Consider the following 21,679-nt stretch of genomic DNA (forward strand, 5'->3'; position numbering starts at 1 on the left):
AAATTAGATAAATCATGAGAATAAATGATTCCGATTAAGGGTATGAATATGAAAACGGTTAAACACTATAATCAAAAGCTATAGTTTATTAATTTCTTCTAACTCTTTTCTGAATTTGGAAACAATATTTTGAATCTTCTATCAAGTTTTTATGTGTTATTAGCACTTTTATTGGTAAAAAAATGTTAAATTTAATGTAACAACGAAAAGAATAACACGATTCATTTAAAATATAACGTATCTTCAATTATATGAAGTCACCATATTTTAATTTAGAATTGCTTTAAAAATGTTGTGCTTTTCTGTTAGGTTTATCTTGTGATAAGTCTACAAAACATTTCTAGAATTTTGAAGTGCAGCATGCTTCAGATCTATTGCTCTTTAGGGCAATATAGGTCACATAGCCATTTTCCACACAAATAAATTTATTTCTTGTCAAGGAATTATATAGCTTGCCAATGTATATCCTTTATCTATTTGATCCACCAAAACGAACATCTAATAACAAGTTCTTCGATTATGGTAATCAAATTGGCGTTTTATAAAGCGATATAAGGATAAATTTTGTTTTGAAGGAAGGGATGTTGCTTCAAATAATTTCAATCTACTTCGGCTTTAACGCAAGCGTGCGATGCCAGATTCCACAAGATGACATTGATAAGGGAGGATTGGATTATAAACGTTCATTTATTTGGAAACTATCTTGCACTATCAATGATAGAGCTAAATTAAATTAAGCTTAAATTTTGACAGAATTGAAATAAATACGAACCTACCTCATCCATTCAGATGGATGATGCTAATAAACATAGATTTGTTTATATATATATATTTGTGTGTGTGTGTGTGTGTACTGAAAGCATACATGTATGCACTTACATTAACTAGTGCTCAAACCCATTTCTAAATCCATAATGGTACTTCGCACCATCTGCTATGAATAGTTTGCTTGATTCATTGTGTGCTTACTTTTCATAGCTCTTTTCTTACCGCACAGTTAATGTTCGCGTTTTACCAAACATTTCCTGCACACGCGGCAAAATTACCTATTGTCGTTCACTGTGACACTTTGATTCTTATTCAGCAGGGGAATTGAACCCCTTTTCCGGATGCTACATCCTTTATTAACTAAGTGTAATATCTGTTTATGTAACATCAAATAAGTTTATACAAAGTATCTGTGTATAGTGGCATAGATTTTGACGAATGTACGAAGGAGCATGATACGCGATTATTTCAACTATAAAAAGCAATAGCAAAAATCATACGTAAAGTAATTTCTGCAATAATGACTTCCTTAATGAACAATTATAATGTAAACATTATCTAGCTATCGCTAACTCTGCGTACGTTTATTTTTCGTTCTAATCAGAAACGTGTATCAGAAGCATCAAGCTTGAGAAACATATAAACTATCGACATGCTTCATTCGTTTAAAAGATTATATATTCTTCATACAATGATGTGACCAAAGATTATGGAAACATTTGTTTTATACTACCGAAGCAAGTCGATATAAGATTTCGGTTTTAAAGCAGTTCTCAAGAAGTAATAAACAATAAATAGGTGTGATTTTGGGCTACGTTAGACCCTCTGTGTAAGTGAATCTGGTGCAACGAGTGAAAACAGCCCGTACACGTGTGAGAAAATAGCTGGTATTCACGTTTTTCTACGTCGGATACTTCCGCCACACGTTTTCTACAGCCTAACAGATACGCTGCTGGAAATAAAGGAGTGCAATCACCTCAAAATACACGACGAAAAACCTACGGTCGTCCGAGGGTCGCCCGAGTATGCAGCTAATGACATTTAACTCGCTGCTTATGTTCGACATCGTGTTTATCTTCTTCTTGTTCCTGGTCGGTATAACCTGCCTCGTGTACTATTTGCCACCCCGAGAAATCTCTCAACACGACGCCACAGCGCAGCTACTCAGTACTGCTTCCTCCTCGTTTTCTTCATCGGCCTCAGAAGGTCTTTTGACACGAGAGTGTGCTTCCGTCACTCGACAAATTTCCGACGAAGATTGTCCGACTCCCATCATTCTGATTGGTGTTGGAGGAGAAGACAAGCAACAACAGCAAGCACCACCGGTACAGGAGAGCTTTCCAACTGGTGAAAGACAGGAGTCTCCAGTGCTGTTTACAACAGACACCCGAGACCCTTCTTCTGCTTCGCTCGAGAACCTACGAGACTCTCGTAAACTCTATCCGGTAAGAATGGTAAGCGATGGGGCTAGGACAATAGAGGGATTGTTTAAACATGAGCACGAAGATGATCATGACGTTCTACTACTGGATTACGGCCTGGACGACATTCTAGTTCTAAGGCAAATGGCGGAAAGTGAAATAAGAACACCTTTTATCCTCAAAACTCCACGATCATCCACTATAGCGACGATTCCCCTAGCCGATCGGCATTACATGACTGCACGCAGGGCATGTCACAGCTGCTATTGCCAATACCAATCGAGAGCTAATCGATGGCCGCTATTAGATCCGCCATCTAGTGAACAAAGTATTGTCTACCAATCGATCGACAATAGCGTACAACATCCACAACATTTTCAAAGCGAAGATGATAAAAAATCACGTTCTGAATTCGTTCGTATTGATATCGAACACAACAATAGCTTCAGTAGCAGCAGAAAACATGCTGTCACTGGCAGAGAACCATCGTTACCAGCCTGTTGCTACGTACGAGCAAAAGATATCGATAGCAACGCGTGCAGTGGACCAATTTATGATGTGTAGAGGTAGGTGCACATGGTCTCATATAATTCCTGAACATGGTTATCTCCCGTAGCTCGTCATATCAGAAATATATGTTTTACTGTGCGCCGATTAAAGGTTCCTAACATTAAAATTTTACACACATGTGATGAATGTATTTTAATTTATTACTTAATTTCATAACACCATTTTGCACTCATATGCTCCATAATATAATCGTATGTGTTAGTACCGTTTGGGTTGTACATCTGTATAGTGATCGGTGATATTCACCTACTGTGGAATACTCTTAAACTGTTGACCAACATCCTCGGAAGCCAATTTCATTATTCTTATCCACAATAATATCAGCTTAGTATTAACCTTTTCTTATATGGCTCAACAACCGTTGTATTGTAAATTATTTCTATGACTTAGAATTTATACGTAGCCTGATAATCAGTCCTGCGTACTAGAGAAAATTAGTCGAGATTTGAACCTTAAATCATTCATATATCTGTTTTGCTCGCTTACGACTATCAAACCCTAAGTCAATCTGAACCTACCGCTCTTTTATATCCATACGGTCAAGCTTATTTCCAGATTAGGTGTCTTCTGTGTTCTTCTTCTTCTTCTTCTTCAATGCCAAGGTTTTATCACGCTACAATGCAAATCCCTCAGTGTATCAAAATTATTGCAATGTTTGTGTCATAAATTATGTATTTTCTGAAACACAAAATAACAATGCATACGATACAAATACTCTAAAAAATTCCTATTATTACCACCTGATTTCCCAGAAGATCGTCAACATGAAACTAGCAATAGTATGGTTTGCTATGTCCTTCCAACAAACATTTACCTAATTGGCATAAACAATTACAGGAACTCTTAGTATGATCATCATTGATCGTATTATTCTGAACCATTATTCAATGAATCTTACAAGAAGAATACGAATAATAAATATTTTTTGACTACGTTAAAGGAACCTCCCCTTATATGTAACTAATATATCGTTCATAATTATCCAATAGTATTTATTAAATTTTTTATTATTATGGATTACTATGTGGATATTACTATGGACTGTATGACTTCATTTGTATATGTTTTTTGTCACAGATCTACTGTTGTCTAGTTATGTGCATCTAGCTCTTAAATGCATCTTAAACATCATTAATTTTATTATGTCCAATGACACTATTGTGGTGTGTTGGATAAATGTCGACTCGCGGTTGATTTATCCCAAATTTGTTGTTGCCAAATTTGTCCCAAAAAATTGTTGGTGCCCCAAGAAGCCAATGTGCATTGTGCGGATGTCGTAGTATTAATGATAAAAAATCAAGAAATGTAAAAATCCCTATAAATAACACATTTGTCTACCGGCAAATAAATTTGTATACTAACGACCATGTGACATCATGAAACAAACATCAATTGAAGCGGATAAATGTCAAACTAATTGTGATTGTTTCAATCTTCATTTATTAAACTTTGAAAATGTGAAGTGAAGTATGGTCTGGAAGAAAGTAGTCTACGAGAAGACGATCTGTGTCAGAAAAGATTTTATTATTTGAGAGAAAGAGAGAGAGAGAGAGAGAGAGAGAAAGAAAGAAAGAAAGAAAGAGAAATGTTTAGAATATAAATATGAGCTGACAGTGGCCGCCGGATGTGCAAGAGCTTGAGAATCAACACTAAGATTACACTTTCTTTTCACCGTTTGAAATATTTTACCGGGAGATTTCAACCAATTTTTATTTGTATATTACAACGATATTATCACAGTAACACATCATAATAACTAGTAATACAGATGCACTATTGTATGCGAAGTAGCTTAGTGAAGCTAGGAATGGTATTATATTATTTAATTTTTAGATATTGTATTACTTTCAACTTGTTTCAGAATGTACACGTAACCATCTTCTCTGTTGGTGCGGTTGTCGTTAGTGTCAACGTCGGAGTAAATGCGGCAGCATTTACGCCAATTCAAAAAATATCAGCCCTCGTAATCTAAAGCATTCCTCACGGAAGCATCCTTATTTGTCATATTACCAACGATTCCAATTGCGACATCTCTGTCTTCATCTTTTGAAAACATTGTTACACGTTAAATTCAACGTCAATTGAACATTGATTCGTCAGCATTATGCAAGATGGCAACAACGGTTGCGGGTGACAACATCTTTTCGATATTGATCAAAGATAGCAACGACAACTACAACAGTAGAAATAACGAGTCATCGATTACGACGAATTCCGTAGATCAAGAATCTACAACAGTACAGAAAAGCGCCATGGCTACGACAATACCAGCATCGGTTGCAGAGACTGAAAGTGGAAAGGGCTTCAACAATGCTCAGTCAGTATCAGCATCATCATCATCATCAACATACGGTGTCTACACTAACAATACTTTACCACGGGGGCCTTATCTTCAGTATAAATATAACAACATTTGTAGTGTTCCGAGTAACCAGGACAATAAAGAACATCAACAATTAATGCTTCAACAACCGCTTACCATCGACCATCGACATCAACAGTCGTCGATTCAACACCCTCATCATAATGCATCAAAAAAACAGCAACTACAGCTGTGCTATGGACAAAATAAACACGCACAACTACATCAATCTTATCGACAACATCAACGCGAGTTGTTGCACTCCAGCGATATGCTTGATATTATTGCACGAATCAAACGTACTAATCGCAGCAATACACGGTTCGAAGAAAAAAATGTACGAAAGGAAGAAGGAAAAAACGGTTTGGAAAACAATTGCTGCCTGTCGCCGCATGATCGTCATCACATTGATGCCGTGATGATTAAAAAGAATAACGAACATGGACGGATGAGAAACTTGTCTTCTTCTAAAGAAGACAATCTGTTGACGGACGAGCGTTATGAGGACGCTAACCTTGACGATTATATTGAGCTGCTGCCGAAACATCAATGGGACAAGCCACAACAGATGCAATACGACCGTCTGAATTGTCAGCATTTATCGAGTGTTGTTGATGAAAAAAGATATAAAAATCACCAAACACCAATCAACCAAACAATTAATGTCCAAAATGGCAAAATGTATATAACACCGCAGAACCAACAGCAGTGTATTTCCGTCAATCATGCAGCCATTAAGCGGCCAGAATTAATATTTCCCATGCGCAATGGGAATGGTGATCTTATTGCCGATAAGATTTCGTCTAATATAATTTTAAATCGACATCAACAACTCAATCAACAGAATATCTATCAAAATTCATCAGTAGACTACAATCATCAAGCGCAAGCGGAGTGTGTTCGATCGCATTTACCGGCAACCGCTGTTGGCACTGTTTCGCTTACAAACATAATCACCATAAAGCAACCCAGTCAGGCAGAAGGATGGGCTTTACTCTGCCAATCGGTACAAGCTTTGCAGGATCTTTTCCTCACAGGTAATTATCTATTTTTATTTTGGAAGGATTAATACTGTATTTAGATAATAAATGTATTATGTATTAAAGTATCGGTATAGATACGATATCTTTGTCATGTATAATATAAATAAGTTGATACAAGTCTTGCATGAAGTTGCTAGCTGTTCAATACTAGTTGGCGTCTTCGCCGCTATTTACTAAATCATAACACCAAAAAAACCTGAGCGCTTTTAACCATATCACCAATCTGTGGATTGGATTTGCTGATTAGGTTTTGGGTAAAACCGTTGGGCCAAACAGCTACTACAAGATCTTATTTTTCATGTTAGAATCATTATATTACCTAGCTAATCCTACCTTGCTATTTAGGTACCGTCGTCATCTATTGCAATAAAAAACAAAGCTTCTGCTTCATGTTATGGCTTAAAGATGAGATGTTTCAGAGTACTGTTTGATCTTGGCATCCCAACAGTAGTAGCAAACTTCGTTTTGTTTTTATTCTTTTGTTTATCTAATAAAATCCTGTTGTGGTTGAATTCTCTCCAGCGTAGATTCAAGCAGACATAAATTTCTGAAAATTCAGCGAACAACTGGGTGCCTCCATTGAACATATATTTTAGGTCGGTAAATAATCTCAATTTAAAACCGTTAGCTTTCATCTAAAAACAAATAGACACGGTAATTTTTTATGTAATTGCTTACGTAATATTAACCTGCATATCACAAAAAACGAAAAATTGCACTAATCGATTCTTTTTTGTTATTTGTCCTAAAGTAAATCGGAGTTTTTTCATTTATAAATAGTTATTAATGAAATCGGCATACTTTGCTAGGCAAATAAGTAATTTGACCTTATTATACGGTATATATACGCAGTATTGGACTCCTAACACCAAAAGATGCAAGTAGAGAGGTGAGAGTGGAATCTGAAACTGTTAGGAAAAGCAAAAGGAAGTCATTCAGCAACCATGCTAAACTCGACCGAATTCCAGCTTTTATTATGCACGCAAAACTTTAAATTATTTTTCTGATTTTTTTTATCACTGAGAATTAACAGCAAAGCCAGCAAGTTAGCTAGATATATTATTAGCAGCAAACCAACCAATTAGAAGCAAACGTGTTCTAGATCAAATGATTTACCCAGTATAAAATTCCTACTATGAATTGTTTCCCAAAAACAGATAACAAACGATTCTAAAATATAAAAATTATCATAAAATTATTATTGCCCTTGTATAGTACTCTTAAGACGTGTCTAACAAAGATTTGGCCACCTTATAAACTTGTTAAGATAGTCTGTTGCTTACTTTCTCCTGTACAGAGTAATTGAAGTGTGCCGATGTGCACGCTAATTAATTAAACTAATGAGTATCAAACGCAAGACCGGAAAATACGACGCAGCAAATGTTGCCAGGTGCATCTGATTCGGGAGCAACGAATATAATAGCTAAAAATTGAATCAAACCGAGAATCTAACTACGTAAATTTCAAGCTGTCGGAAAAGGTCATTTTATTTTTTATGATTACTATTGAACACTGAAAAAACTAGTATAAAAATAAGTTTTAGTATACGAATTTATATTGTAATTGCAATGCAATACAGGGAAAAGCATGTTAACAAAACACAAACGTCTTAAAAATTGCATCTAAGTATATCACTATCAAAATGGATATTATAATTCGCTTCGTTAAACCTCTGATTGCTCAAAATATACTCTATTCCTTTTTTCTTGTCAATAAATTTCCTTTTTTCAGAAACGCCATCAATCAGCAAAGTTCGGCCATTAATTACTCCAGAAAATCTGAATATCAGCGCAAGGGGACGTGTTGTTTTCAACATCTTACCTAGTGGCCAGGATACGCATGTGATGAATATCTGCAAGGAACGAGTTCTCTACCTATCACCGGAGTACACTACCTCGCTTGGAAAGAGCATTCAATTCAGCGCGTCCGACATTGAAAAGGTAAGCAAAGAAGTGATAAACAACAGGCGTTTTGTATAGTTAATACTACAACGGGTAATTGCGTTTTGAATATAGTTTGCTATTTGGAAACACTTGTATAGACTACCACCTAATGTTAATTGCAACGACTTTGATCATTGACCAGTAAAGGCTTGATTTATATGTCCTGTTTTGTTAATTTATATTGTTTTTCCATCGTCGATTATTCGTCAAATTAAATTCATGTAACCTCATGCAATCTACTCGATTTTTCCTCGTTTCAGATGTGGATTTACTCTCTTGGCGTTACACTGCAAATTACCATTTCATCTTTCGCCATTCATCATCATTTTCGTCATCGTCAGCATCGAAAACAGTCCATATCCTCCTTAAATGAGCTGCACTTGCTCCCCAGAGTTGCTCTCACCTCACTTGATCACGTTATACTAGCTATGTGTGAGACAACGCTCCACCAACGCGCTAGCCTGATGTTTCTGCTAGATGTGAGTAAAATAATATGATAGTGTGTGTTGCTACATCTATCGGCATTGACAAAGAAGGGTACAATTTATCTTATATATTTATATATATATATATATATATATATATATATATATATATATATATATATATATATATATATATATATATATATATATATATATATATATATATATATATATATATATATATATATATATATATATATATATATATATATATATATATATATATATATTGTTCAGACATCTAATTACTTTTCTTCGGGCTGTTACTGGGCACATTTGCAAAGTAAATTTGACAGTTATTAGCTAAGGCCCGCAAGCGTTATCTTCTTGATTGATGATCGAAAAATGCAAATAACATTCCGCATGCTATGTCTTAAAGGCAAATTATTTCATTGCAGTACACCATTTCCCGTAGGTCACTATTCGCTGAAAGACCAATATTTAGGCTGTCCCTTACGGTTGCAAATGGTTTATGGGATAGGGAGTGCATAGAAAGTAGAAAAAAACATAAATAAAGAATAGTAATTACTGACTGACCAATTCATGTCGCTTAAAATGTAAGACAAAAATTATTTTTAATTTAACAACATTGTACATATCTTTTGGTGACGTAATCTAAGGTTCTTATTTAATCTAATCTTTATTTAAGTTTTTTGTGTTTCAATAACATTCAACAAAGCTTGATCAGACAACGACAAATAGTCGCGTAAAATTCTTCGAAGTTAAAAGACTAGCTAAATAAAGTACAGTGTGCGTCTAGTTGCTACATGTTTATCAACTAACATGGTTATAACCATTGGAATACATTATGTATTTACAAAACATGCTAGTTGAATTTCTAATTTCTATTTTAGTTCTACTATATGATCAATTTTTTTCTGTATCTTCAATTATTTAAAACAATTCAATTTTCAAACACTGATTTTAAAATTTGGCGCAATGTTATCGTATTTCTAAATGCAATGTTCGTTTATTGTTTGGCAAATTTTTACATGTTTATTATTAGAGGGGAGAGGGGTTCTCTATAGCCGAAGCGTTAGCGTGTGGCACAAACACACGATAGTGTCGGGTTCGAATCTCGTCTGAGATTCCCCCGTACGCAGGCCTGACTATCTAGCTACAACAAATTCCAAGTCATAGAAAGCCTTGGGTAAGCATAGTATAAGATAGGCCTTGACCACCGTACACCGGTTGTCGAGCCAATTAATAACAAGAATTTTTATATGTACTATGAATGACTGTTGTTTGGAAAATCATTTTGGAGTGCGCTGTATACATCTCCTTGTGCCTCTCGTAGCGCTTGTATAATTGTGTCTTGCGTAAGGTAGTCGAAGTCGTATGTTGTTCCTACTGAAATAAAACCACTTAGTTCAAGAAAAGCTACGTTGAATGAGCAGGCAGTTTTGTTGGTGCACTGACTCACTCGTGGATAAACGATTACGCGTATTGCACCTCTGTTAACGCTTTTATCGATGTGTGTCCAGGTGAAAAATATATTGTGTGCCATTCGGTATTTAAGCAGCGTCTTGAGTAATGTATATAAGCCATCACAAACTGGCTCCAGGTCGCGGGTGGGATCATGCATAGTCAAACAATATCCTTGGGCAGGCACTTCATCAGGGAGCCGATAAAGAAGCGGTACACCAGCTACTGGGAGTAATTCCTTGTTATGAAATCAATCAAATTATGTTCATGAAATTTGTATGTAAAAATGAGACTTTATGATTTAGCATTACCGTATGTTGTACATAAAGATCTCTATGAATTGGCAATAAATGTAGATGAAGGTGGTTCACAGAGGCTAGTGCTCCGGGACTATTGTAACCGACCCGATAGCGACGATCCGGTATACGCAGTAACAACTCGAATGCCACGCGTATTCCCGATGGGGTTAGCAGCTGTGGTCGCTGATCTTCTCGTTCTGGTACCACGAGGGAATGGTAGAGAGTCACAGGACTGTTGTTGATTAGAATTGATGTTGATGTTGGAAAGGCCAATTCGAACAAAATTTCGCTCGAATCAACCTGATTAAAGTTGAACTTGGTTGAATCGAACTGGGCCTCTAGCTGGAAGTTTTGTGGCTGTCGACGTTTGGTCAATCGTTGTCGGTTAAGCTGACCAATACATAAGAGTGTGTTTGAAAAAAATATTTCATACCAATAAAATGAAGATTGCAGGCATTAAGTATTTTAGAGGGCAAACCTGCAACAAAAAATCGAACTGGCCTTTGATCAAACGTTCTCGTTCGATATGCAAACTGTAGCGAAACCCTGTCCCAGCGTCGTGTAATTTCTTCCATGTTTTTTCAAGCTGGCTTTGCAATTTTATGTTGGACTGAGCAGCTCTTGATGAACTTTGACATGCCATTATTTTCCTTGGGCGAATATTTCCTGAAAATAATAGTGATAAGAGAAATAGCGCTTTAATTTTCATATTTTTGTCCTTACAGGTTATTTCAGATTATTGTAAAAATCACCATCTTTACAAGCCTTTCTCTCACATGCTGATCGATTTGTTTCGGGAAGTGGCGTCTTCCACTGAGTCTCAACAGTGTCAAAATTTTCCGATTGGACACCCAACAACAGAAGATCTAAAAATCAATCGTCCGATCGCATCATGCGAAGAACCGAAGTACGTAATTTATTTTCAAATAAAATTCTCTCTTCCTCTTTCTATTGATTGATATATCTTTCTCATGCAAACTTTTACATGTTCAAAAATCGTATTTTGATTTCGAATATTTGATTTTTAGAAGCGATACGGATTCAGGTCGATCGTCCGATCACGGAGAGTTGTTAGACGTGCAACGAAGAAAAGAAGCGCTGGTCGGACGAATGCACGTACATTGTTCTGCAATCGAGCAAGGTGAAAACTATAAAGAGCTGGGTGACATGGACGCTACTTTAGCAACACTAAAAGTAGGGCCACAGTCTAAGATTTCTCAGTCTCCTGAGCAGAAGTTCTGTTCACTACCAAGAGTTCTCGACAGCAAGAAACAACAGTGTGGGTTGCTAGATTTTAAACCGTATCACAATTATCATACGATCTCATATTCTAAGGCAGCACAAGAAAGTGGAGATATTACGGTTCTACAATCACAGCAGCACACCAGCAATCAAGGAATTGTGGTAAGACGACGACATAATGCGGAGCTGTTGGCGGCACGAAGGAGAGCCGATTGTCGACGAAACACGATTGATGTAACGATGGTGGAAGTAAAAATGGCAGAGGCGGCATCCAAGCAGCAACAAAACGTTCAACATCATGCAGCATTATCCATGCTACAGTATCCCAAGCTTAAACCAAGTGTATTCGTTTCGAGTGCCACGCGACTAATACCTTCAAGATCCACCAATCACCTTACGACCATTGCAGATTCTGATTTTGAGAGCGCCGTTCCATTGGATCAAATCAGTTACAATGCCACGTCCTTGCCCAGTATGTACCCTATGATTTTCGTAATTAAGGCAGGGTACTCTATCCATTCCCGTCATTCTATTTTAAGATCTTGACACCCAACTGGCTACTGTATTGACCGTAACCCAAAAAAATAACAAACCACATCACGAGATTGAACAACGTCACAAAAGTCAGCCAATCCACGTCGAAAACCATGCTAATGCAAAAGATATGTCGCTAAAAGGACCTGAGTTCATTCGTAATTCCCACATAACTCCAAAGTTAATTGATCTCACCGATGCGAAGGTAACCATCGCAACCTGGGCATATTTGAAGCTAAGTAAATTTAACCAAAATTGCTTACCTTTCCCTTTCCCCAATCAATTTCTGGTATCGTAGACTCAGCATCGTAGAATTGTTACAGTTCTCTTGTTAAATGGTACCAAAGTAAATGTTACCTGCAACCCCACTACAACCATTGCTCGTCAAATCTTCGAGGCTATTTTACGGTTAGAGGGACTGGTCGAAAATTTTTTTCTAGGTCTATGTGCTCTTATTGGAGGCGATTTTGTATTTTTGCCGCTTGATTTAAAAGTTTATAAGGTATGGTGATGTATCTAAGACAATGAAATTGTTTAGTAGCTTTATTTTAGTATGCTTTGTACCATTTATTTTCCTTCTCACATTACAGGTTGCACCGCAGATTTGGATCAATACACCTAAAAAAACGACCACAATTATAAAAAACATTGTGTTTATGCTTTACGTGCGAATTAAGTTTTTTCTGCCTACACTGCGTGGCGTTAGGTAAGAGTTTTCAAGAAGACGAGAAGTCTGCATATAGAGCTCATTGGAAAGATTTATTCATGTTTTCTCATCGATTCCATTGTTCACCAGTAGCTGTGTCGAGTCACGACACCTTTTATATTTACAGTTACGAAAAAGCATTCTTGAGCGTCAAATCTTGTGTGCCGAAGATGATTTAATCGCGCTAGGTGGCCTTGCTCTACAATCAGAGATTGGCAGCTTTAAGGAGCATGTAGGTTTTTCATGCATGTCATATACAGACCTTTTTTTCGTTTTGCCTCATTTTATTCCGTTTCTCCCTATACACAGATGAAGTATTCGGAATATTTTACTATATCGCATTACTTGCCAGAAGAAGTGTACCGCAAAAAGCGTGAATTGGCACGCTATTTGCGCAACGCTCACTTTCACAAACGTGGATTGCAAGAAGTCGAAGCGGAGCACAGTTTTATCCGTTATGTTCAAGAACTGAAGGAATACGGTTTGCATCTGTATAGCGCGTCCTGGGCTACTGATGATGGTATGTTACTGGAGGTGTATGTTGCAATCTCACTCGCTGGTGTAGCCATTTTTGAACGAAATGTGCGCTACCAGCCGCGCACCTACCATGCACAGCAGGAGTACCGCAATGGCAAAAATAGCTTTATGCGCCATCTATATGCTTTTTTTGATTGGATGGAAATTGAAAACATATGTTTCTCGAAACACGCATTTTGTGTTGTGGTACGTCGCAATGAAAGCCTAGGCTCTAAAAACGACAAAAATTTAGTTAAATACAAATTACGTATGGATGGTCGCAAGTAAGTATTACTGACAAACACAATCTAAATCTTTACCAGTTTAGCCTTGGACTAATAAAAGAATACTTTTATCATCCTCGAAACATCAAAGCAAATAGGCGCTTTTTAATAACGATATGTATCTTATGCTTTGTTTCAGAAGCTACTTTGCGTTCAACCTTGCATCAGAACATCACAAATTTTACATGAAACTCAGAAATTCGTTTATTTCAATGAAGACCCTCGCAAGTGAACTAAATATTCCAATCGAACTGTCGACCAATAGCGGTACAGTAGTGACGAAAGCAACCGAGCGAAGGAAGCGAAATGTAAATGATCTTGTTGATAGGAACCGGCACACTTCATGGAATGAGAATTGTTTTGATGCGAAGAATATAGAAAAGATCGACAAACCATTTAAAACAGGGTTGCGCGTGCGTAATCTCAAGAAATCAATGCTAAACGATAACAGACTGGCACGACTGCGCCAACGCTTTCTACTCAAACGATCAAAATCTACTGTGGAGTCCGGAAGCAGCAGTTCATCGGCATTGAACCTAACGGTCGAAATAACCAACCAGCAAAATCAGAACAAAGAAAATGAAAATCCTTTTATATCAAGTACACTAAAGGAAGAGCAAGAGCAACGAAGTCCATTTTCAACTTCTATAAAATGCTTACAACAATCGTCGACATTTCGATCGCACGAACCTCATAGAAGCTCGTTGTATGGTTATGATCAACAAATGTTTGCATCTGAAGACTCACCCATTACGACCCACAGCATGAACCGCAACAAAGTGAAAATGGGAACTAAAGTTTTTTCAGCACAGTTCCTCAACAAATCTTACGATAACCTTACTACCGCCGCTGTCTCACTTGGTACAATAATTCCAGAACCATTGACTGGAGCGGCATCTTTCCAAAATCTAGCAAATAATAACAGTCGAAGCAATAGTGGATGTTTCTTCCATGAAGAAGATAGCGACCCACGTGAAATGATCATTCATCCCTCAAAATCACATCCATTAATCGAAAGTTGTGTAGACGAAGTCCTATCGGTGAAGAGCAGTCTAGGGTCAATTTATTTCATGGAAAAAATAGACGAGCAATCGGTTGCTGCTAACGGCGAGACACTTCTTTCACCAAAAGCTTGTGTAATTCGTGAGTATCCCTACGGCACAAATTTCTTCCATTGCTGTCCACAATTCATATTAAATTGCTATTCGGTTATGACTTAAAACATATCATGAACACAATAATGTATAATATTCCTGGTTTATCATATGTTGCATTTTGTAATTTCAGAATCGAGCATACACAGTGATAGTTGCCCATTTGAGCTGCCACCTGCGGATGAAACTATTTCTGATACATTGTTGGAAAAGTTTAATAATATAAGTCAATGTATAGAGACAACTAACGATCGCATATTGACAACAGTGCTCATTGTAAAAGACCCAGTTTTAGCTTCCTCCCAAGAGGAGTTAATCCCTCGTAACCAAGACCAGGCTTGTCACGCTGGTAATCATGAATCGATCATTTTATCTGGAAACACGGGTACTCGGGGCGGTGTAAAGTATACGCTTGGAATTAGCATAGTGCAGGGTAACGATAATAATGTATATGTAAAAGATATGGCTATAAACGGGCCTGGTGCTCGCAATGGTGTACGCATAGGTGATCAGGTACGATGAATTAAAGTTTACATAATCAGCACAGTAACCAGAATGTTGTAAAATTTTCACTTTTATTCATAGATCGTCGCAGTAAACGGCAAATCACTGCTCAATATACCTTATACGGAATCCTTGAGGATTCTACAGCAAACTGACAGGACCATAGAACTCGTTCTGTCTCAAATATACCAACGCACTATACATCAGCTACCGCAAGAAGAGAAGCATCACTCGTCGATTCATCCATTACCCGTGACCAAAACGAATAGCCTATACATCAAACATAGTAACCGTTCGGCGACGACTACACCGTTGCTGGGCACACAGTACGAACAACATCAAAATCACCAGATGTCATGTGCATACGTTAAACACAACGGACTGAAAGACAGATTTGTAAAGGAATGTTGCAATCAACTGCAACATGAAGGGGAGAATTGCATGGGGGAAAAGATAGAGAAAAGTCGGTTCAACGAAAAGATTGATGGCAGCGTCAGTCAGCGTTACACCAAAAATGTGGCGGATATCCTGCGAACACGTAACCGAATCATCATCGTCGATCAATGCCAGCAAACAACCCAACAAAAGCATCAAACGTCATTACCGTACACTTGTAGACTTAATCCTTCAAAAAGTTTGTCCGATCTACCAAAGGTATTTGAAATCATATGGCTAGATATGGATAAAATGTTTACATATTTTCGTTGTAAACGATTCGTCATTGCAGGTTTTGCAAGGGTACAACAAGCAGCATCTCCAACAAGATGCATCACCAATCCGTGCAGATTTTCAGGAAGCAGTAGATCATAGCACATTGAAGACTCAAGGCGAAAAAATGACGAGACAAGGAGATTATAGTGGCATGTGCCGCAAGTACACTGGTCCAACGCGTTATCCTGTTACTCCGGCCAAGGATACTTTTAAAACAACAGTCTGTCCAATTCGGGTACAACTATCCCTTTCGAACGCTTCTGAAGAGGAACAGGTTTTCATCTAGGGCAAGAAAAAAACATTCCGAACGAAACTCCCTAAGGAAGGTAGCTGGAGAGAAAGAGATAAAAACAAACCACAATCCGCAACATATGTAGCCAACAACAGAATGTTTGTTTTTGTTTTCTGTCCATTATGTCTATAAAATCGTATGTATAAGTATATGTATATATATATATATATATATATATATATATATATATATATATATATATATATATATATATATATATATATATATAATTATATATATATATATATGTATATATATATATATATATATATATATATATATATATATATATATATATATATATGTATATATATATATATATATATATATATATATATATATATATATATATATATATATATATATATATATATGTAAATATATATATATATATATATATATATATATATATATATATATATATATATATATATATATACATATATATATATATATATATATATATATATATATATATATATATATATATATGCGTGTTCGCAGGATATCCGCCACATTTTTGGTGTAACGCTGACTGACGCTGCCATCAATCTATATATACATATATATATATATATACATACATATATATATATATATATATATATATATATATATATATATATATATATATATATATATATATATATATATATACAACGGAACTAATCATATATTACAAAAATCATACTTCGCTCTCAGCACCGGAATTTGTTTGCCAAAAATGATGTGCAATGTTCCTTTTGTATGCTTGTTAGAAAAAGATAAAACAGTCTAAGGAAATGTAATACCTGCAAGAGGCGTTATAATATTCAATCAGGCTTGCAAGTTTTCAATTTGTGCTATTGCGTTGTCTAAGAGTCCATAATGGCTTGTGTGATTTCCCTTTTGAAATGGTTTGTAATTTCTGTTAGTGATTCGACATGTTGTGAATTTCTTGACTATTTGTTCGTATTATAGGTATTCGAGACAAGTTGCGCCATGATGGTTTAATAAAGAATCAACCAATTAAGTTATATCTATGGATCGTTCATAAGAAATGAAACGATTTAGATAGAATCAGAAATAATATTAACATGAATTATCTATGTTACATATATCTATGAAATTTTATGTGTCATGTTATTAATTTATTTGTACTGCAATGTGTGGTAATCCTGCGGATGGTAACTAGATCCCGTAGTTAATATTACATAATTAAGCTAGTTCGTTTCACCAACCAGTCACATCCAATGCTAAATCGACTTAGTTCTCTAACGGGCGCATGCGCTTTTCTAGAAGGTTATTGTTGTGCAAGCGTTAATTTAATTATTGTGTATGTATTCGTGTGACTAAATCTCCGTTGGTGCCACAACTCATAGTGCAAGAAGACCAGAGGGTTTGGCTTCGTTGACTTGGTTGTTTCAAGTTATCTGAAGCTCCTTTGCTCGGAAAGTGTGTTTGCAATAGCCTCGGAAGCGCCTTGAATAATCGATTTACTGCGGTGTCGATATCGCTGCTTTCGCATTCTAATCCGCGCTTATAACTCGTCAAATTTTTAGCCATGTTGTAGTGTTTTAAATTTTTCAAATCCGATCCCGCACGGCAGTATTCATAGACATGGATTTTTTTAAAAGTAAAGCAATTTACATAGTTATGGTCATGTTTGATTTCTAAATTCAGTCTAATATTCATTATTAAATCCCATTTCCACTTTTCGTTCCATCTTCGTAAAATTGGGTCACACATAATTGTTTGTTTTGTTTCGTTATATCGATTGTGTGGATGTGTATTGTGGATTATGTATTTTAGATACCCATAGTATGAATTGTTAACGATGAAAATAATGATATGCTGGATATTGTATCGATGGTTTTAGGTGTTTTGCCTCCACTGCCACAGTTACCAAAGTTGAAAAAAATCCGTCTATGGAATGGTGGCTCATTGCTTAGTCTCAACCAATTCCCAAATTTGACGGCACCATTCAACAACATTGGTAATTCGGGCGCAAGTTATTCAACGGGAATGCATTCCATCCGGACTCAATCGATTCATCAGGACAAACCAAATAGTTCACTGCACTCTCACCAACACCACATTCGTCATTCGTCAGATATTTCCATTATCTCAGCAACAGTTAGCAGCCAAGCACCGGGTGACTTTTGCCATCGGGACAATCTAGGTTTGTATGCTTTAAAATGCGATCGTAGTGCAGCCAAGCATGGCATCCTTCTTAACCTCCCACGCAAAATTACGCAAGCTGTGGCGGCGGGTTCCGAGAGCAGCGGTCGTGGTTTTGTGGGCCCTGAAATGGTGCATGAAAAATTTTCACCATGCAAGCACCAGCTGGGTGTAAATGAACCTTTGATTATTAAACCACCACCGCGACGGAGAAAACGTTTTCAGCAGCCTGTGCCAAATATACAGGATCAACACGTACTATCGATAAAAGATATGAGTCGATGGAAAAAAAATAATAGCGAACTGTTTCGTATCGTTGAAAGGGAGTCTACACACACTGCTCGTGTTTATTCGTCAGGTGGAGTTGGAATGCTACTATCTACAAAAAATCCACATCACAGTGCCGCAATAGCAAAGGAAGAAGTCTTCGGTGCCTTGGAGGCGCAATCACACCACAGAGGAGATAGTTTGATCAGAACGCTTCACTCGAATAATTTTAAACCGATACGTTATCACCGTCGTAGACGAGGAGCCTTTATCGAGCCGGAAGTGCGACGAGATGAGAATCATAGTGTATCGGAACACAAACCATTGTCTAGTTTTACCATAACAACCCCCGTTGAACAAAACGATAAACCTAGTGATACAAAAGCTCATAGTACAGAACTTGCCAATAATACAAATCGAAAGTCAAATGCCCCACCCTCCGGGGCTACTTTGCCTCTAGATCGACCATGTGATTTCATTATAGAATCTAATCCACCAGATCAGTTCAATGTAAGAATTTGTAAGGATCCCATAACAGTTGATGTCAACGAACCAGTAGAACCTGTTGTAATCACCACCAGCAGAATTTTAAAGGAACGACGATTTCCTGAAGAACACCCATTACCTGTACGATTAATGCAACTAAAATATGGTGAACCTGGTCGTCAAAGTCGCCTTGAAGCAAATGATTCCTCTGGCCATATAACTTTAAATGATTCGCTCGAAAAAATCGGCGAATCAAGGGAATCCAATCAGAATGTACCTTTAGCGGAGGTATTGCGGAAGTCAGTAGATCGAACAAAGTTGAAACACAAATGGAACAACGGTTCTTTCACACAGTCTGACGAAAACATTAGCAATGATGATCTCAGTTACGTCATAAAGGAAAACCTATCAGAAGACAGCGTGAGTTACGTTCCGCAGATAAACATGATACAACGGATGGATCGGCAGTTAGAAGAATTGGAAGTCACAGGATTGACCGAAAAAAAGGTAGCAGAAGGGTCAATCTCCAACTCCACACATAAACGCAATTCCAACGATAGTGTGAATATCTTTCAGCAAACAATTGATGATTTTGAGGATTTTGATAAACTGTTTGCACCGGCAGAAAAGTTGAGAGAACCTGATTTTAAAAAAGCAGTAAAAATGAGCGAAGAGGTCGTTCACAAAGACTGCGCCAACATTACCGATAATTTTTGCTTTTTCTCTACTTCCTCTTTTGCATGTGCTAGTATCGAAGAAAACGAACGTGAAGCATCAATTTCAGTTTCTCCTCTTATTTCACAATCACCGTCAATATTGGCTCGTGGTAAAAACGATAGCTGTAGTGCCATTAGAGAAGCAAAAACACTGCAGCAGTGCAATCCACTGATTGTCGATGGGAAAATCTATGGAACTATCACAGATGCAGGTTGCAAGAACACCGTTAAAGTTCAAGATTACAGTAGCAAGCACCTGCAACGAGTACGATACGTTTCTTCGCCGTCCCCATCCCGAAGCTCACGTGTAGAGCAGATGTATGCAACTCGTTGTGACCAAACAGACAATTATCGATCAACTGATTCTAGTAGCGAAAATGACCACGATTGCGACGAAGCTGCAGTAAACAATGATATAGTGCTTCCTATAAAAATGAATAAGATTGCTACGAATTACGATAGAGTCGTAAAAATGCAGAAAGAACATCAGCAGCAGAGTCAAAATATTGTTATCTATACCAAATCAAATACGACCGATTCATTGTGCCACAAACCAATATTGACATCATCAGTGGAACCTGTTTGCTCTATTGATCGAGCACCGGCCGAGGCCGTGTCGCCTGACGACCAACCAATGTTTGCAACAATTTCATATAATCTTCATAATTCTTCCAGTAATAATACATTCAGAATGACTACAAATACTAATACGAGAGCTGTTAATACGATTAATCCTAATGTTGCTATATCAGTGTTTGATGATATTTGTCCTAACTCTGCAACTACTTCCAATGAAGTTACCATGATTGAGCATGAATTTAAGCAAAATCGTATGCCCCTGTCTAAAAACGGCGCGCAGGCATCATCCCGTTTGGTTCTTCAATTACAATCCGCTTCTGTCCGGTACCCCCATCATCCAATGCCCGACAGCAGTGGCAGTGATTCAAAGGCACAGTACCACAGTCGTGAGTCGCCAAAATGTTCCAAACTGATTGAAGCTAGGACGCCACCAATTTGTCACAGCATCGTACCAAATTACAATGAATACTATGACGAAGAAGGAGCTATTATAATATGATCTCGAAATATAAACATAACAGATTCAACAAACATGTATGTAAGACATGTAACATGTGTAGAGTCTTTCATTTTAGCATTTTACCTTGTCGTTATTGTCACGGAAGAAAAGAGTTTCCTTTAGGTAACACTGAGTTCACGAGACAAGCTTATGTTACATTTCAAATGCATTTTGATTACGTGTGTTTTTGATGTACGATGTACGATGATCTGTGTTTTGATGTACGATGAACAGCACATATCGCTGGGCTTGTGATTGATGTAGAAGTGAACTATTCTACAAAGCTAACAATTTAAACTATGTATTATTATACTTCTTTTTCTTTCTGCGAAGCAGGATGTAGCCTTCAATATTTGTATATCCCTTGGTGCCAATTCTAATATAATCAATGGTTAACCACTTCTTTGTAGGCTCCACTATTTGGAGTCACAATCCCATGAGTAAATTGAATTTCGTTAGATTTCATATATTTTGTGTTTTGTTATTATGACTTGAAGTTTCTTTGTTAGTTGGGCTGAGTCTATACTTGCTTCTTGATTGCTGCAGATTTTTTTCATATTGATATTTGTAGATTTTTGGGAAATTTATAATATTTTTAACAGTTTTGCGTTACCATTTTGTCTGCCCATTTGTTGTTTTTGAAAACGTTTGTTGGGTAGATTTTCTTTTGCTTTTTTTATATTTTCTGCAAAAATTTTTTTATGAATCACCGT

General features: G+C 36.9%; 3 protein-coding genes across 3 annotated transcripts; 2 read left to right on the forward strand and 1 right to left on the reverse strand.

Moving 5' to 3' along the window:
• Positions 1 to 4,621: 4,621 nt before the first annotated feature.
• Positions 4,622 to 16,370, forward strand: LOC128728293 (uncharacterized). The gene is given in 16 exon segments (XM_053821914.1): positions 4,622 to 4,677; positions 4,924 to 6,158; positions 7,896 to 8,104; positions 8,368 to 8,586; positions 11,042 to 11,223; positions 11,345 to 12,030; positions 12,098 to 12,297; positions 12,391 to 12,594; positions 12,683 to 12,798; positions 12,892 to 13,030; positions 13,108 to 13,598; positions 13,738 to 14,228; positions 14,340 to 14,741; positions 14,886 to 15,265; positions 15,338 to 15,910; positions 15,984 to 16,370. Coding segments are annotated over 16 exon segments (5,853 nt in total). The 3' UTR covers positions 16,254 to 16,370.
• Positions 9,746 to 21,131, reverse strand: LOC128729323 (GDP-D-glucose phosphorylase 1). Its single transcript, XM_053822995.1, has 4 exons — positions 21,051 to 21,131; positions 10,795 to 10,982; positions 10,329 to 10,706; positions 9,746 to 10,255 (listed from the first exon to the last, which is right to left on the reverse strand). The coding sequence occupies exons 2-4, from the start codon at positions 10,957 to 10,959 to the stop codon at positions 9,821 to 9,823; spliced, it is 978 nt and encodes a 325-aa protein (XP_053678970.1). The 5' UTR covers positions 10,960 to 10,982; positions 21,051 to 21,131; the 3' UTR covers positions 9,746 to 9,820.
• Positions 17,859 to 20,972, forward strand: LOC128728294 (uncharacterized). The gene is made up of 3 exons (XM_053821915.1): positions 17,859 to 17,874; positions 18,118 to 19,981; positions 20,012 to 20,972. Exons 1-3 carry the CDS (start codon positions 17,859 to 17,861, stop codon positions 20,964 to 20,966), a joined length of 2,835 nt encoding a protein of 944 aa, XP_053677890.1. The 3' UTR covers positions 20,967 to 20,972.
• Positions 21,132 to 21,679: the final 548 nt, after the last annotated feature.

Source organism: Anopheles nili, chromosome X (genome assembly GCF_943737925.1).
Source record: "Anopheles nili chromosome X, idAnoNiliSN_F5_01, whole genome shotgun sequence".
In the NCBI taxonomy this organism is placed as follows: domain Eukaryota; kingdom Metazoa; phylum Arthropoda; class Insecta; order Diptera; family Culicidae; genus Anopheles; species Anopheles nili.

Coding starts and splice junctions, on each gene's coding strand:
- LOC128728294 (XM_053821915.1), top strand. Junction 19,982..20,011: donor CCTCTTATTTCACAATCACC/GTCAATATTGGC, acceptor TAAAAACGATAG/CTGTAGTGCCATTAGAGAAG.
- LOC128729323 (XM_053822995.1), bottom strand. CDS start 10,959: ATGGCATGTCAAAGTTCATCAAGAGCTGCTCAGTCCAACATAAAATTG. Junction 10,707..10,794: donor AGTTCGATTTTTTGTTGCAG/GTTTGCCCTCTA, acceptor TGTATTGGTCAG/CTTAACCGACAACGATTGAC. Junction 10,256..10,328: donor ATCTTTATGTACAACATACG/GTAATGCTAAAT, acceptor TTTCATAACAAG/GAATTACTCCCAGTAGCTGG.